The sequence below is a fragment of the Anarrhichthys ocellatus genome, unplaced genomic scaffold (genome assembly GCF_004355925.1).
Source record: "Anarrhichthys ocellatus isolate YVR2014 unplaced genomic scaffold, GSC_Weel_1.0 scaffold286, whole genome shotgun sequence".
Classification (NCBI taxonomy): domain Eukaryota; kingdom Metazoa; phylum Chordata; class Actinopteri; order Perciformes; family Anarhichadidae; genus Anarrhichthys; species Anarrhichthys ocellatus.
In genome coordinates this window covers 24023-42395 of record NW_022280306.1, presented here as the reverse complement: position 1 = coordinate 42395, position 18373 = coordinate 24023, and the positions used below count along the sequence as shown (strand labels likewise).

At 38.2% G+C, this 18373-nt stretch overlaps 1 protein-coding gene across 1 annotated transcript; it reads left to right on the top strand.

The window, feature by feature from the left end:
* Positions 1-74: 74 nt before the first annotated feature.
* Positions 75-17865, top strand: LOC116401229 (microsomal triglyceride transfer protein-like). Its single transcript, XM_031879539.1, has 18 exons — positions 75-4660; positions 6277-6461; positions 6659-6802; positions 8952-9059; positions 9155-9271; positions 9361-9500; positions 9583-9733; positions 10965-11122; positions 11248-11416; positions 11622-11729; positions 11848-12060; positions 12163-12374; positions 12534-12631; positions 12890-13011; positions 13518-13745; positions 14568-14692; positions 16666-16836; positions 16947-17865. The coding sequence occupies exons 1-18, from the start codon at positions 4603-4605 to the stop codon at positions 17092-17094; spliced, it is 2655 nt and encodes an 884-aa protein (XP_031735399.1). The 5' UTR covers positions 75-4602; the 3' UTR covers positions 17095-17865.
* Positions 17866-18373: the final 508 nt, after the last annotated feature.

Below are 18373 nucleotides of genomic sequence, written 5' to 3'. Positions count from 1 at the left end.
ACTTGCAAACTGCATCTGTTACTTCATGGTGCTCCATAATGTCATTTATATATATATATATATATATATATATATATATATATTCTTTTTTTTCAAAAGCAGTTTGACAGAAAATGTTTTTCAGCACATTATGAGTGTTGTGCCGTTCCTTGCACATTACCTTACTGTCCGTGTTCATTCAGTCATTTTCCTAAACATTTTTTTTATTGTTGCTGATATGTTTGTTTCATGGAATCTGCCTAATTGATTAGATAACTTTTTGTTTGTTGTGTTTAGATATTTTGATCTGGAAGTTTTCACTGGAAAATTAGGATACAAGCTATTTCCAATGAGCATCATGAATGGCATGCTGCTTGGTGGAACTGAACTGAACGTAGTAATGATTTATAGTCTACATACATGCGTTACTTGAAAGTGGAGCACACAGGCTCTCTCACCAGCATTATTTTAAATGCAAACTGAGATACAATGTATATATGTTTTTCTTTCTAGACATCACTTCATGTCGACCTTTTAATAGAACTGCACATCATGAAAAGTAAAAGCAGCCATTTTATATAGAGGCACTATGAGCCTGCAGTATGTTACACAGAGCTTCTTTTGTTTTGCAGTCACATCTTCTGCAGCCTTGATGAACTGAACATCCTTACACAAAATATATGGAATAAATGCATTTCTGCATTTTGAAATCTTCTAAATGTAATGCAGCTGCAATGGGGTTAAATATCCTTTTTCCACTAAAAGCTTCATATGATTGTTTTGACTGATCACACTTTTTCCTACCACTCAGTGCCATATTTGAGATTTCTACATACCCCTGATTATAACCTGTGTTTCATGTGTATTCCTGATTCTTGTAAATAGCTGGTTGTAAATATATATCTGAATAAATGTGGGTCTTTGTAAACGTTTGTCTGTGCATAAACACTGTAGATAGATCCTGCATGGGTTGAGGTTTATTGAGTTTGGCCACAGTTACTAATACATTTTAAACATAGACAAAAATAAAGATAACTGCAACTTACTCTCAGAGCAAGTGATTCAGTTATTGTACTTTACAAGAAAATGTCAGTTATTGGTAAAAAGATATACACTATAAAACCAAATAAGTTCACAGTACTTTGAGTACTTTAAAATGCTAAATGTAATATTTTGAAAAAGTTAATATTAAATAAAAAATATATATTCAGTTAACTTAATGATGTTTGTTTGAAATCTCTTTTACTCAAATGAACTGAGATTCTCTCCAACAGGACAATTATTTTAAATCCATCTTCTGTAACCTTTCTTTCTGGTGTTTCACTTGACGACAAATCAAATTGCTTTAAGAAGAAGTTTAACTTGTCAACAGTTAAGGAAAAGCATGGTTACTATGTTACTAATAACAATAATGATGACTGACAATGAGCCAGCATGCGCAATGACTCTGAAGCAGCTCAACCATTGTTAATATTACTATTCACACATGTGCTTTTCCTAGCAAAAGACATATTGCTCATCTTTGGAAGCGTGGAAGAATCCAGAAGCCATGACCAGACCGCTGTTGTGCGTAGCTAATTCATTCTAAACCATTTTTTTTTTTACTGTCTTTTAAAATGATTTTAGTTGGGACATAAAGGTCCTTACAAGGAAAGCACACACACACATTTACACATCATGTTTTACAACCTCTAGGTAGTGATGGATACCAGCTTTGGTATTTAATTGGGAAAAAAAGTAAGGCACTGCCACTCAATTTTTATTTTATTATGATGATTATCCTATTATGAGAAGAGATGCTCACTTGAAGAATACCACGAGGCATCCATTCAAGAGTGCTGTCCCTATTAAATCTCTACAGAAAGTCTGATTTAAAAAATAAAACTCTCAGGTGCATCAGAGTTTCTGAAAAGTTGTTGAAAAACCAAACATGGTAAATACATGCAACAGCTATTACTTTTGAAAGTCAGAGCCTGGCTTCGTCTCTCATGCTACTCGTGTGTTGTCTCAGATTGTTTTCAGTTCCTTAATTGTCATCGGTTGATTAGATTGAGGTGAAGTCGTCTGCATGGCCATATTGCTGTTTTTCGCTTAAAATAAACCTTATTCTTAAACCTTATATTATCTACAGAGATTACACACACACACACACACACACTTTTCTTTCAACACAACCCTGATAATTTGCAATTTAGATACCCAGCTTTGATAAGTTACGTGTTTGTGGTATTATCAGGCAATTGATTGAACCTATGATCTGACCTTTGGCCAGATGCCTCAGTGTTACTTCCGGACATTTTCTAGACTCATTGGAGAACAACAACAGACTTGATGTAATCAACCTTCCTCTTAAACACGTCCACAACTCACTAAATATAAATTAAATCAACAGTCAACTAAGTACCCTCCTGATCTTTTTATTCTCCAAATATTTGAGGGACAGCGGAACTTTTTTGTGTGTTTTCTGTCAAAGAATTGTCAAAATCACATCCCTTCTGTAATTTTAGATGATTTATACTGATTAGCATACAACCAGGGTCACTGCTAGTCCCTTTGTGTACTTTACGCATTCATTTTTTCACTATAAATTTGGACAACATTACATTTATAGAGCTGACTCTTTTACGCAAAGCGACTTACAATAAGTGCATTCATTCAACCATGTAGATTACAACACAAAAACTAAAAGAATTATGCAAGTTCATCAACTTAATCAAGTTTGCTGATTACTTCAGGTGATTCAGAAACAGTAAGAGATAAAGGGTTTCTTTGTTACTCTTATTTTAGCTCCCTTTCGTTCGAAAGTGGGGACGAAAAACCTACTTTAGTTCTTAAGAAGTTACCTATTATGTTTTAAATGTATTGTACAGCAATGTATCTACAGTAATTGTTTTGTTCTGTTTGTGCCTTTCGAATATATATCAAACTTTCATCCAGTTGTGTGATTATGTGATGATATGCAGTAATTTTTTTTACTATGACCAGTCGTGTTTGTAGTTTTAAGATAATATAAAAAAGGAAGGATAACCTATCCATCCCTTCAATAACAAAAAGCAACAATACTCCTGCAGTGTGCTACAGGGCATGAGTCATCATATACAGTACATCCTGGTACTTAATCTGTAAGGTGATCTGTGAGAGGTACTGAGCTCCTGAAGCGGGACATTAACACTATTATCAACTGACAAAAACAGCTTCCTAACTTTGGGAATCGTCTAGTTTCAGGACAGTGAAGGCATCATCAGATAAGGAGAGCTGAGATGATGTCTGTGTTCTAGAGGTGGGATAACATAATCTCAACCTGAAGACAATTTGTGCAAAGACTTAAGTGATCATATTTCTGTGTTCTGTTCTGGATTTAGATTCACATTCAGAAACTTTAAACTGGTAACCATCAACACCAGCAGACAAACACTGACACCCACTGGCTGCTCAGTTAAACTCACATTCACTGTAGTCAGTGCTTCTGTGCTTCAATCTCAATTATCTTTATTTTCAAGAGTTCAGTGATGGAAAAAACATTTACTCAAGCGCTTAATACGAACTTGAGATAACTTTCATTTTTACTTGAGCTAACATTTGCTTTATCATGCTTCTTACTCCATCTGACAGCTTCATTTTACATATAAAACATATGATGAGTTTACAAAAACATGCAATCATTTGTTAACTATATAACAGTATACAAAGTATTCCACATTTCACTTTACATTTTTACTACAGTACAATAGTACAATTCCTCTCTTTTACTTAAGTAAGATGATGAATGCAGGACATTTGTGTGAATTTCTGAATGAGAGGAGACAGAAAGTTTGACCTGTAACTAAGGTGAAGGAGAGGCTTTGAAATTACACAACACACACACACACTGCAGATTTACCGAATACACCCATTTTTCATTTCAAAAACTGACGTTGCAACTTTTATAATTACCCGTAACACTAATTTTTAGATTAATTACGTCTACAATCGGATAAATCAACAGTGTCCTTAATTTACTCAAAGCGTAAACCAAACTTTGGGGTCCACTGATACGCTGTAACTTGAGCTAGAGGGCTGGTTTCATCGACAGACTGCCCATTTCCTCCAACGAAGGACACGCTGACAAAGTACCAACTGTTCTTCCCAAAAAGAAAAAAATAGGTGAATGGTGTCTAACATGACGATGTCTCTGCGACCTCCTGGTAAATATGCTCTTAGATATGTTTTGACAAATTGTATGACTTGTATTTATAACTTAATTGTTTGTCGATTAAGCAGGGCTTGCAGTAGAAACTTAACCGCCGACTCTCACTTCAATCAATCAGATGATCACATTTGTATTCATTAATTAATCACATGGTCGCGCGCAGACGCAGTCACATTCACGGCCTCGCTCTATTAAAACGGGACTCATGGCTGCGTCTGTCAATTGCAGAAGTTCCTGTCAAATCTGTGCACGTCCGGTTAATGATTTGCTGGTTATCTCGTACTTAGTACTTGAGCGTGGAGTTTGGAGTCTGCCCTCCCCTCCGATAAAACATAATAGGAGAAGCTTGAACTCGCTTTGCCTTTCTTTTTGGCCCTGTAGTGCCACACAGACTCTCGGTTTTGGTTCTTCTGGCTACAGCGAGACGACACACAATGTTAACTCTAGTGTTATTGCTTTGTGCAGCCTGCTCTGTCTCAGCTTCTGCCAAAGGTGAGTTTGTTTTTTTCTGTGAGAAGAAGTAGTGTGTTGTTTGGGGCCAACAGTAACGTTTAGTAGATTATATAAAAGGTTGAATGTATGTATTTGGGGAAAAGAGGATATTTACTTCATGCTCAATCAGTATGTGGCAAGAGGATTTATTTGGTCCTCAAAATGACACTTTGTTGTGCTTTGGAGGCTTCTTCATAGAGAGAAAGTCATGGATGATCCAAGGTCTCGAGCCTAATTTTATTCTAGACTGAAAAATACCCCAAATGAATGAATCCTGGCAGGAAATCACACTGGGTGATTTTACAGAGACCACAATGTCAGTCTCCTATTTATTGTCAATGGACTCGCTTCATTCACATAGTGCTGCTTTGTGACATCACTAATTGATAAGAGGTGAAGGAGTCAAGAAAGATAAAACGCAACATTACGAAACAAAAAACACTTTATTTCTGTTTTGTGTCTTGCTTCTGATGTCTAAGAATCTCAGTCAGTTGATAAAAGACAGAACAGACATTTTTATTTGTTGAATTTCAGCTCCACGTTCGTCAAAGACCAGTGATGAAATCAAGTGCTGACACGTCAGTCTGCCTTCCCTCGTGGCCTAATGTCATATCTAATGGAAAGCTTGTCATTGGGAGAGGAGTGGAGATATTTTTATCTTCTCTCAGGTTGAACACACCTTGTTAAATGGCCTCTGATGGAATCATCTCAACGCTATTCACAGATAGTATTTCTTTAAAACAAAAAATGAAAGAAAAGGAGCTGTTTTTTTCAGTGGCAGTTTTTTATTGAGAAATACCTGAAGTGTATTTTTGGAAGCTAAAAACACTACATTTCAGAGGTGTGGCCACAAGTAAAAGATACCTGGAATAAGATAAGCAACAGCATGTTTGATGTTGGAAAACAACTAGCTAAAAAGGCCTTTTCAACAGAGAGTTTCAGAATGCTTTATTATTAACAATTGCCAGAATTAAAGACAAAGACTACAGCATTTTAGTCGTCTGGTTTGAGTTAATTCATCAGAGCGAACAGTTGGTCATCGTTGTTTATCAAATTTACATTTTTATTGATGGTAAGCCAGTTAAAAGTTGGGCTTGTTTTAAAAAGTATCCTTAGTAGTGCACTTATTTGAGCTAATAAGTCTGAGATTTGAAAGTTTGCTCCCAAACAGCAATTTTTTAAATTGTAAGAAAATATGAAAATACCTTTTTATCTTTCACACAATATTCATGTTTGCTTATTGTTTGTTTCCCAGGTTTATTTTTCTGACAACACAGCCATTGCTCAACAGATTTTAGAGCTTGAACACACCACCAAAACAGTTTTTAAAATAGTCACAACTACATCGACAAACAAATTACGATGGCTGAATGTTGTTGATGTTGGATTACTATGTCAGGTTTCAGGTTTCTACTAGCTGATACACTTACGGTACAGACACAAAATGAAACCATTGGATGGATATGAAACATGTCTAAAAAACACCTTTTAAGTCGGCAGTATATTAACAGACCTACAATATCTTCACACACCACAATATGAGAGTGGTCTTTTAGCAGATCAAACTCACTCTCTTCACTCTTTGCTCACCAGCTGTGTTTCCTGTGTTTCTTCAGGTGCTGCTGGACCCCGGCTGAACAACAACCAGCTGTACAAATTCAGCTACACCACTGTGGTGCTGGTGGACAGGACCCGGGGGTCAAAAGAGGGCAGTGCTGGCTACAAGATCTCAAGCGATGTGGACGTCAACCTAGTGTGGAGAGACCCCAGCAGCAAAGACGATCAACTGATCCAACTGGCGGTATGTCGGTCCAATATATGTTGAGATGGGACATGATGTCATTTTGAGAGTTAGAATCATCCACTTGTTTCTCACGACAAATACACGTTTGATTCAACTGGTAAAAGTCTGCATGTTTCCTTTCCTTCGGAGAAGAAATGCATAGCAGCAAAGGAAGTGCAGGCTTTTGCTCAGATTAATTCATCTCTCATTCTTAGATCTCTAATGTGAGAATCGGTCCTGCGTCCCAACGATCAGAGAAGAAGAATGTCCTCCATGGATCCACTGCAGAAAGCGTTTTGGGGAAGACCAAACTGGCAGCTCTGACTAAACCTTTCTTTTTGCATCTGAAGAATGGAAAGGTAAGAGAGCCTTTAATCCTTCTTTTGTCAGGGATTTTGTTTTAGCAGTTCACATTGCGAGAATTTAGATCCTTGGTATAAAATAATATGTGTATAAAGAAAATAGTCCTTGCTACATCAGTTATTGCTGGTATTATCTGTACAACCTCACAGTATTTTAAGTGGTCTTCCTTTTTTTTGGCATTGAAATAAAACATCTTTTAACATAAAGAGTGAATGTTTTTGACAAATATCAACATAGTTTATTATCAGTCAAGGTGAAGAACAACAGCAGCAATTCGTGGAGATTGTATAAATTGTTGTTTTTGGCAGATTTATAATCGTATGATTCATTAAATCATTATACACTCCACTGTGGTTGTCTTCAGAGAATCAGTGAGCTATGTGTCTGCTTTCACAACTTGAGCTATGTGTCTGCTTTCACAACTTGAAACAGCAAACGCTGTGAATTTAAGAACTTTTTTTTATTATTTCATTGTGCTGGAGTGATTATGCTGGCAGGGGAAAGACCAGGCAGATGTGTGTGTGTGTGTGCAAAGGTCGGCAGGTTCAGAGGGTCAAAGAATGAATGAGCAAGCTTGACTTGAAGAGTCAAGCCTCTGGGTTGGTGGATACGCTTCATGCCTTGCATGTCTTACTGGCTGCGAGATGTTTCAGTTCAAGACAAACTGTTATCAAGTTATTATCACTGTATGCTCTATCCAATAATGCATAATTGCCACCGAAAGAATTATAGCAAGCTGACTGGTAGATATCTCATTTAAAGGCTCAGGGGAAAAATTATATGGTAAATATAGTTTACAGTTAAACACTCTAGCAAGAGTAATAATCCCATTACACAATGATCAATGTCTTTTTTTCTGGAGTACATGTTGGTTCATACAGTAAAGGCTTGGATACCACTTCATAAAGGGTTTGTAAATTGTAATTATGAGCTCTATTAATGGTTAATTAATAATTTTCAATTTTTTTGTAGATCACTAATAAGAAATCCATTTGAGTAATTGGACTGTATGACCAATTAACAACAGAAAAGGGCTGCTGAGGATCTGGAGCCCTCAAAATCTGTGTGTTAACAATATTTTAAGCATGTTTTAATTTATTTGAACATTTATTATAATTGTGTTATATATTACCAAACAGAAATGTGTTTAAAAAATGGGTCTAAAATGTTTTTTTGTTATTAATGGCTTGTAACTCATCTATAAGTCATTATTAAATGCTTTACTATCCGTGAATAAAACAATTGTTTTCAATTTATGAACCATTTAATAAGTACTAATATTTCTAGTATGAAGCAGAGTAAATATAGAAGAGATACTTCAACAGCATACTGTATGTATTGTTTCTTATTCTGTAAATTGCATAGTCACAGATGTGCAACTGAAAAGTTTTAGGATTAAAACTGGTTCAGTGTGGGATAAAGGTTGTGAGAAACCGGATAGATCAGTGTCTGTCTTGTTGTTTTGTTTATACTGATGGCAGACTTGGACAGGAAAGTTCCACAGAGTAGCAGTGGACAGTCTATTTATGTTGGTCCTAGCTGATATTGTGGTCGAGCGCCACAAATAAATAACATGCTGTATAGGAGAGACTGTAGGATGATGTATTAGACTGCTTTCTCCACTCATGAGCGGGACACGGAGTCCATTATTGAGCCGAGCTGAACCCTCACTGGAAAACTGAACTGTGTGATGTGATATGATATTTCCCAAGATTAACGAAGCCCATTTAACTGAGCTTTGGTTCCATTATTTTAATATGATATCAGCAACATAGGCAAACATAAGAATGACTCGCCTTTCATGCTGGTCAGTGTTGAGTACCGATGTGCATTCAGAGTATAATTAGAGGTTGAGATAGAACTTCTTTTTTAAAGTGCTAACAACAAAGTATCCTGGCCTTGTTTTTGATCTGCACTTAAAAGAATATCTTATTTCTGCATGTAATGTAAATAGTCGCTGATGTCACGAGCAGGCATTTCTATACACAAGTGTGCAATGGAAAACTGACACCCTGAAAGCCTTTGTGAGGTGTAGCATATACAGCGCTGTGGGTCACTTCCCTCTTTATCTGCTTGACAAAATGCCTTTGTATCTATTGTTCAAAAGCATAACACTCTGTTTGTAATGTATTGCTTTCTTTCCAGGCAAAAGCATTTTATTCCTACCGGGCCGAACCTGCAACCATCAAGAACCTAAAAAGAGGGCTGGCCAGCTTACTGCAAGTACAGCTCAACACTGGGAAGGTTATAGAGGTAAACAACACGATAATGCTCCCATCCCATCTATTCATGTGTTTCTTATTTCATTGCATGTCGCTAATGTGAACAAACTTATTGTCTGGGAATAGAATGACGTGTCTGGAAGGTGCACGATCGAGTACAGGGCAGTAAAAGGTCAAGTGACGAGAACCAAGAACCTGGAGGCGTGTAAGACCGTGGAGACCGGATTCACCACACACAGTCAGGTATGTCAGCATCCAAACCGGATCACCGTGTTGAAATACAAACGATATAGAATCACGAATAAATTCCGCCTCGATATGTCCCCCTTCAGGTGTTGGGTGTGAGCAGGAAGTCCAGTTCCATTACAACGTTTACACTTGAAGATGGTTTCATCCGCTCGGCTGTGGCTGAAGAAACGCACTCGCTGGCTGTTAATACCCGCAGATCTGCTGGAGCTAAAGTCCTGTCCAGGTAAATGCCTCTACAAAGAATTGATGTCAACAGCCATTTCAAATGCAGGAACATTTAAAAAATGTAATTTGTTGCTTCCCAGGCAAATTTTCACATTGGTAGGGACAGAGGCTGGACCGCTGGAGGCTGCTGGGAAAGATGTGGCTGGGGTTGTCAAGTCAATCGATGCCAAACTGGCAGCTGTTGGTATCATTGCAGAAAAGGTCAAATCTAAGTGCAAGGGCTGTCCATCAGTGAGTACCTGTACACTTTCACACAACAAATATTTACTTACACAAACACAGCTCCATGGATGGCAATGTCGGCCCGACGCTTTGATTCAGACTCAAATATCAGTGTTGAATAGATTGCCATTTTGGATAGACATTCCTGGCCTCCAGAGGCTGCATTTGAACGCATTATCCTCTAGAGCCACCATGAGGTTGAAATTTGTGGTTTTGTGTGAAATGTCACGACAAATATTGGATTCATTGCCATGACATTGGTGCAGAATTTCATGCCACGCTGAGGATAAATCCTTATTAACTTTTGTGATTCTTTGACTTTTTCACTAGTGCCATCAGCAGGTCAATTTTCAATTTGTCCTTTTTTTTATTTTGGTGTTTGATGAAAAATGTCATTTTTCAGGTGTTTATTCAGCTTTACTTTTAGTGCTAATTAGCTAATGTTAGCATTCTAACATGCTAAACTAGGATGGTGAACATGTTAATTATTATAACTGCTACACATGACCATGTTTGCACTCTCATTGTTGCTATTGTTAGCATTTGCTACAGCATTACAGAGCTTCCTACTAAGTTTTACAAGACTGGGGTTTGTTTGAAACCCATATGATCATCTGACTGCTTTTGTTTCTCACCCTATGCGATGTCATTGCATTGTCCAGATAACATTCATTAGCAATGTTGAGACTTATGACAGGAACAATGACCCAAACTAAGAAAATACAACTGAAGTTGTAACAAACTGGAATTATTGTTTGTTCTATTTTCAAGTTCCTATTATTGTGGCCCATTTCTTATTGTAAAAATGACCAGCTGGTGCTATTAATATATTTATGAGGCCACAGCTCCAGGGCCTCCTCTTCATTTTGAGTTTGAGTATACTATAATGTCTTGGTAACCAGTTCAATAAACAAATGATGTTATTTACTTGTATTCATGAACTTGAGCAAGTCATTATTGCTAGGAGGCAGGACAGGAAAAGCACTTGAACATCCAGTATTTCTTATACAGTTGCAATAAGATCCTCACACAATGTTTTCATTTAGTCAGAACAACGAACACATTGGTGCCTACAGACCTTCCTCAGAGTATGACGTTCTGGGTTGTTCGAGTCATTATTACAGAACAACTCCTGAATAACAATGTATTAGTAAATGGTTACTGTAGTTTTTTGTAAGGTAATTACTGACTGAAGGTGATCTCTCTTCTAATCCCCTCTCCCCTGTGTTCTCCCTCTTAGCTTTTTGAGCATTGGCAGACTCAACAGAAGCTGCTGGAGCCAGCGAGCCTGTCCAAAGCCACAGCTCCTCGCAGCTTCCTGGCCCTCATCCAGAGCATTAGGAAGGCGTCCAAGGACGAGATCCTCAAAGTGCTGAAGAGTGCCAGCAAGACATCTCTGTAAACAGGCTCCTCCTTCTCTCTTACGTCTTAATTTGCTTACTGACTCCATCACTCGGCTGTTTCTTTGATTTAGTCTGACTTTATCAACTTACCATCGACGTGTTTAATTTCTTCCTGCTCAGACCTCAGGCGGTGGATGCTGTGACCTCCTCCCAGACCATTGCATCTCTGGATGCCATGTTGGAATTCCTTAACTTCACCGATGCCAAAGGTTTGGTGCTGCAGGAGAGGTTTCTCTACGCATGTGGCTTTGCTTCACATCCCAACGAGAGAATGCTCCAGGTTCTGCTGGTGAGCATCATGTTTCCAATAACAGAATTGGCACCTTTTCTTGCTTATCAAAGGAAACAATAAGTTCTGCCGTCATCAGTGAAGAGAAACATGAAAAATGTAATATTTAAAATGATAAGTCTTAAAAATGTAGTCCTGAGAAAGTTTTGAAAACCAAGTCATATTATACTTTTGTGAAGTTTTATGAGAATTGTTTCCTTTTCAGGATATTTCAAAGGGAAAGATTGGCAGCTCAGACATTAAAGAGTCAGTGGTGATCATTATGGGAGCCCTGGTCCATCGACTGTGTCAGAAAGGAGGGTGCAACTTACCGGTGAGCTTACAAGAAGATACTAAATGACAACGTAAAACACGTCAAGCTAAACAACGAACCAAATTTGAATGAATCCCAGAGCTGACTGATGATCTTCTGCGGTGTATTTACCTCTCAGACAGTGGTGCAGGTGAAGAAGCTGATTTTAGACGGTGCTGGCAGCGCGCAGGTAGAGTCCGAGGTCCAGATGTATCTTCTGGCTCTAAAGAACTCTCTGCTGCCCGAGGCCATCCCCATCTTCACCAAATATGCAGAGTCAGAAGTGGGAGCTTACAGCACCATCGCCCTCACTGCCCTGCAGAGATACGATGTCCATCTCATGACTGATGAGGTGAGACATAATGTACATACCACTTCTGTTGTTTATGAGTGTTATGTGGAATTGATTAGCATACAACAGAAACTGAAACCCAGCATTTAATCTCATTTGTAGGTGAAGCGGACAGTCGGCAGAGTTTACCACCAGAATCGACGGATCTATGAGAAAAACGTGAGAGCTGCCGCTGCCGACGTCATCCTCAGTAGCAACCCTTCATACATGGAGGTCAAGAATCTGCTTCTGTCTGTTGGAAACCTACCTCATGAAATGAACAAGTACATGCTGTCCAAGATCCAGGACATCATCCACTTCCAGATGCCAGCCAGGTGTGTAATGGGTGATCCAATGGACCAACAATGAAAATTAAATCTTTTTTAAAAAGGCTTCTGAGCTGAATCCAAACAAAAAAAAAGCGTTTTGTGTGTTTTATCAATGCATATTGCGGCCATTTATGAAATAATATTTATTTTTTCTTCATTTTTTAGCAAAATTTTACAACAAGCTATGAAGGACATGGTTTCTCATAACTACGACCGTTTTGCAAAAGTTGGGTCGTCATCTGCATTCTCAGGATTTATGGCAAGTAAGTAATCGACCCTCATCTCTAAGCCTAAAAAAAAAATACTCAATACAACATTGTAACATTTAAAAAGATTCTAATAAAATTAAACTGCAAAGTAGTGCAGTATAAAATTGTACAAGTCAACCAAGTTACATATTGACCTAATGGGTGGTTGCACATTTAAGCTGGATATTGCTCCTTAAAACTCATCATTTTGAGGCTAACATTACAACAGGTTCGTTCATGCTGACTTAGCACTTTCAAATCCTCTTCCTTCAGGATCTGCTGATGTGACCTCCACATACAGTTTGGACATCCTGTATTCAGGCTCTGGGATCCTGAGGAGAAGCAACATGAATATTTATGGTGCTAGTAAAGGAGCGATGCTACATGGTCTACAGGTAAGGAAACCTTGTAAAGGAAATTAAATAATTACCTGAATGCAGGAACCCTGTTGCAGGAACAGGAATTTTGAATATATGCATGCAATGTTTTTAGTATGTAAAATAATTCTATATATATACACACGTACTCTTGTCTTTCCTTTTCTGATGAAATATATTAAATGTTCATGTAGAGTATGTGAAATGTCGGAGAAGAAAAAAAAAAAAATCAAATTTCGAGAACAGATAAACAAGAAAGCGATCCAGGAACTCCGAAATCAAAGACCAACAGAGAAGGAATTATTTGATAGCCATTATTACAATGACCAAATGATTAAAAGAGCAAACATTTTGACCCCTGTAGGTCTTCTTCAGGGAATTTAACGCTGGATTGCCTTCATGTTCGTCCTGATTTCTTACCCCGTTTTCGAAGAGCACTTAAAGCATTTTGATCTACATTTGAGTACACAGAGCAACCAGTTATCTCCTTCTGCTAATTTAGACTGATTTGGATATTCTTCCAGGTGGCAATTGAGGCCCAAGGTTTGGAGTCACTGATTGCTGCCACACCCGATGAGGGAGAGAAGGACCTGGAGTCGTTCGCTGGGATGTCGGCTCTGTTGTTCGACGTGCAGCTGCGGCCCGTCACCTTCTTCAAGGGTTACAGTGACCTCATGTCCAAAATGTTCTCCATGTCCGGGGAGCCGATGAATGTCGTGAAGGGTCTCATCCTGCTGACTGATCATTCTGAGGTAAGCAGCTACAACTGTGTACCACATCAATGCCCCATTTGCACCAGACCTGAATGTAGTAGTTGAACTCGATCTGTGTTTCAAGTTTACTGAATTACACTCTTGTTCATAACCATACTGAATGTAGTCATCCATGCAACCGGTAGTGACGGGTAGCTAGTTGAGTCTACGCCCTTGGTAAATGACCATAACGGCTGGTATTTGATGCCCATTGTTGAGCTGTGCAATGCTCCCCCAAATCTTAATTCCGCTTCAAAACAAAGTCAGATTTGCTGGTTGTTTTTCAGCTTGGTTGAGGTCATCTCGAGGAAATTGGTCATATTTTAAATGAGCTTGAAAAGACTTATGTTCAGTTTCTTGTCAGAAATGATGTTGCCACGTTATTTTGCCACAAAAAGAGAACATGTGGATGATCGGGCATACAATGCATAGACTTTGTGGTGAGGTTTGCATCCCAGCAGTCAACACTGATTTCTTTCTTTCTTACTCTAACCTTTTTAGTTTTATAAACATGTACAGTAAATTAAACAGCAAGACAGGTTCATTTCGGTAGGCACTGACCGTTACAGGCACAGATAGTGAACGAATCCAGGTCATTACTTCAGTTATTGAGCTTAGTGATGATGAATGAACAGGGTCTAAATGTGTACAGCAAGGGTGTGGCATTTCTTATCCCTTATGCTGTGGCTACTTTGAAATTGCTTTTACAGTCCTTTTAACACATGATCAATGATAAAAGGAATCTCAATTATCAGTGGAGTCAGACATAATGGAGTCTTCCATTTTTGTTTTGTTTTCCCCCACTCATCTTCGGCCCTCCAGGTGATTCAGCTGCAGTCCGGTCTGAAGGCGAGTGCAGAGTTCCAAGGAGGGTTAGCCATTGACATCTCTGGAGGCATGGAGATCAGCCTGTGGTACAGGGAGTCCAAGACCAGCGTCAACAACCGGTACAGTCCAGAGACAAAATGATAAAACTACTGTTGAAGGTGTTTTTGTCCTGTAGCCGTATCGGGGCATCAGCAAAGCTTTTAAATACAGTTGTGTTACCCTGTTTATAGGGTCACAGCCTTGGAGTGATAAATGATCTCACTGAGTGTTTGTGAAGTACTGTACATACAGTATGATGTAACACACTTGCAGGGCAAAGGCCTTTGTGATAGACGGACAACTCGTAGAAACAACCTTCCTGACTGAAAGGAAAGTTGTTTTAGAGGTTAAGGTTGAGCCGTGTCACCGCACTGCAAATAGGTTTCTATTGATGTTGGATTCATGTGAACTTTAGATGGTCTATAAGTGTTGTCTGATTCATTTGTTCCACCGGCCTGTTGGACATGCTCCAGCATTGTGCTTCATGTCTGTCTCATTTCTAGGTCTGTGTGGATATGACGTCAGCTCTGTCTGGTTCTCTATTTTAAAACATTACTGTCAACGCACATCTTCGTGCCGGTATTGTTTAGCTCGCGGCATCTGGTGATGAAATGGGGTTTAAAGGGCAACGCCACTGATTTTTAACATTCAAATAGGGTGTGATTGTCCTCAGTAGACAGACAGTTCTGCATTTACACTTAAGTGTTTTTTAAGAACCCAAACCAAACTGTGTTTGATCAGATTCTTCATCCTGTTCACTTGTTTTTTGGTCCGATATTCTCTGATTTTTAATGCATTTTAAGAGTATTTAGCTAAATGGAAAAAGTTCTTTGCACAAAAATATATTTTTACTTAATATAGCAAATTAAAATATCAAAAAGATGCCGGACTTAAACTTGGGTTTTGTACTGCATCAAAATGTAAACAATACCGTGCCTCATAATCTGACTTGCTTTAGTGATTGTGATTATATGTAAATTTCCACTAAGAATAACTTAGAAAGGATGGAAAAGAAGGTAATTGTAATGTGGATCTATATCAACGGACAGAAAACACACGATGCTGTGGAATTGATAGCTTTTTTTTTTTTTTTTTTTGGAACAGCATCCTGTGGAACAAACATTTATTTTTGTTTTGGGATTTCAGTCCCACTTTTTGACCACTGTTTGGGGCCACATCTTGCATTTGAACTTCAGGATGATTTGACCAGTGTGTGCAGGGGAAGGGCAGAGGCAGGTGAATGGATCAGCATAGTTGTACCTCTTCCACTCTGATAATAGACTGATAGGCTATCTATAGATGCAGAACAAACCACATTGGCATCTTTGCCAAGGCATGTCTCCACTGGCCTCGTTACAGAGGTTGGATCTTCAACTGGTAAACTGCACACACATTGATTTGAAACATGAAAGGAAGTTGTTATATGGTAGTCAAACTCTACTTGTTAGTGTCTGAGCTCTACTGTGCTTTTAAGCTGCTGATACAAACTGTATGATACAACTAAATGGTCACAAACAAGGACCATTCCAATGTAGTTGGGACAAGGCTAAATATAATAATCGTTTCTGATTGTTTTGTTTCACATTATGCTTTCTGGTTAAGTGGTAACTGCTGGTTGAAAAAAGATTAAAAACAGAATTAATTGTATTCATTTTGTGTGTGACTGTGGTGTGACAAACAACACTACACTCTAAATTCTCCCGATATAGAAAATAATGGACTCTTACAATAAAAAAATAAGTAGTCTTTACCCCTCCTGGGCCTTACAAGGCAAACATATTTCACAAACAAGTTGTATGTTATTTTATATGTGAAATATTCACAAATGTTCCCATGTAATAAATCTATATGACCTCTCTCACACATGTGATTTTTAAATATATCACATATTTCACGTTTAATATCACATGTTTAACTCTATTAAATTACTGTTTTTTTTTTTTTAGACATTTACCATGTAAATGATATGAACTTTAAGGAAACAAAGGGAATGCATGAGTTTCACTTACTGTTCTTTGTCAGATTCACACATTTTTTTCCTTTATGGTTTCAGCGGAGCGTTTGTGGTCACTGGCAACGTTACAGTGGACATGGACTTCATGAGAGCGGGTGTGGAGGTCAGGTTTGAAACAGAAGCATCTTTGGACTTTATCACCACTGTCCAGTTTTCCGAATATCCCTTCCTGGTGTGCATGCAGATGGACAAGAGTACCTTCCCCGTCAGGTATTGTGAGACCCCTCTTTCCACAGAAAATGTCAATACTCTTTCTGATTTTATTGTTGCATCATCTCATGCAAAAACATCATGGTCTATTCTTGATGTTCTGCTTTCAGTGAATACCTGACCAAATACGAGAGCCTGTCATCAGGGAAGAGCATTATGTCGCATAAGGGCAAGAAGCAGCTCGTCCCCGGTTCTGAATTCCCTCTTCACCAGGAGAACTCAAACATGTGCAAGAAGGTTTTTGACTCCAGTTGGTAGAGATACCATGAACTATCCAGGGGCAAATATTGTCACTTATTGCATTCAGGGACAGCTATCACACCTCAGCCTCATGCAGCGAAAGCATGCAAGAGAGAAGAGGGGTGAATGTTTTTATTTTTTTAATAAAACACATGCAATGTTTACATTCCTGAGTATTTAAGACATTTTGTTTGAAATCAGGAATTCTTGCATTGTCTTTTTATGGATTTCCTCAAAAATGTATTTATGATGGGCACACACAGGATGCATGTGTTATTTGATGGGTATAATACCACTGTAATTATCCCAACCCAGATACAGTATAAATGTACATGTAAATATCACACTGTAGACAGTGTATTGACTCTCCCGCATGAATAGAAATGCTCCTCTCTGTCAACATTCCTTTTGTTTTTTTAATTAAATATGTTTACTGAGGAGCAATTTATTGTTTTGTGTCAATCACCTGAAATAACTTATTTAGCAGAGTAATATGAATTTATTCCATGTTTATAATCATGATGGTACTATTTAATTTTTTCTTCAGAGACAATGTGTGAGCTTCATCTTTACTTTGTACTTGCAAGATTTGAGGGGGAAATTGAATCTCCAATAGTGAATCTATTAACACTGGAAAATATTTTTTGTACTTGGCTGTAATTGCTCTTGTTTGTCTGAAAACATTCTGGTAGTTTTAAGACGTTTGAGCTACTTTCAAGTTGTGTTTTCATACTTGGGGATCAATTTGTTAGATTTGTAATTGGCTGACAATAAATGTATAGTGGAAACACTTTGCCTTTTGACTTGGCTTATGGATTTAGATGCAGCAAAAACAAAGTGTATGTGTAATTGTGCAATATGCATGACTGGAACAACCCTCTGGGGGCCCCAAGGGTAAAATTACGCTGTGGGACTTTGTTCATTATGCCTTTAAAGGGGAAGTCCACCAATTGCACTAGTCAGTCAGTTTATTTGTCATTAGCCTGTGAAAACAGTTGTATAAAGTCTGAGTTAGATGCTCAATTGACTAAAAATTTACAATAGACAGCCTGGGTTACAAAATCAGAGCATTGCATTTAAAAGACACCATTAAGTCAGGATAACTCTGTCTGCTGACTTTTTTTTTTTTTTTTTTTTTGTAAGTCCCCCAAATTTATGTAAGTACTAACAGTTACAGAGGTCATGGCAACTAATCTTGGCATATTCATAAAATTCTGCTCATAGCCCAACACGGAGACCAAATGGTAGGCCTACTCCTGTTCTGGGATACTATCCTATTTTCCCCTTGGTTATTGTG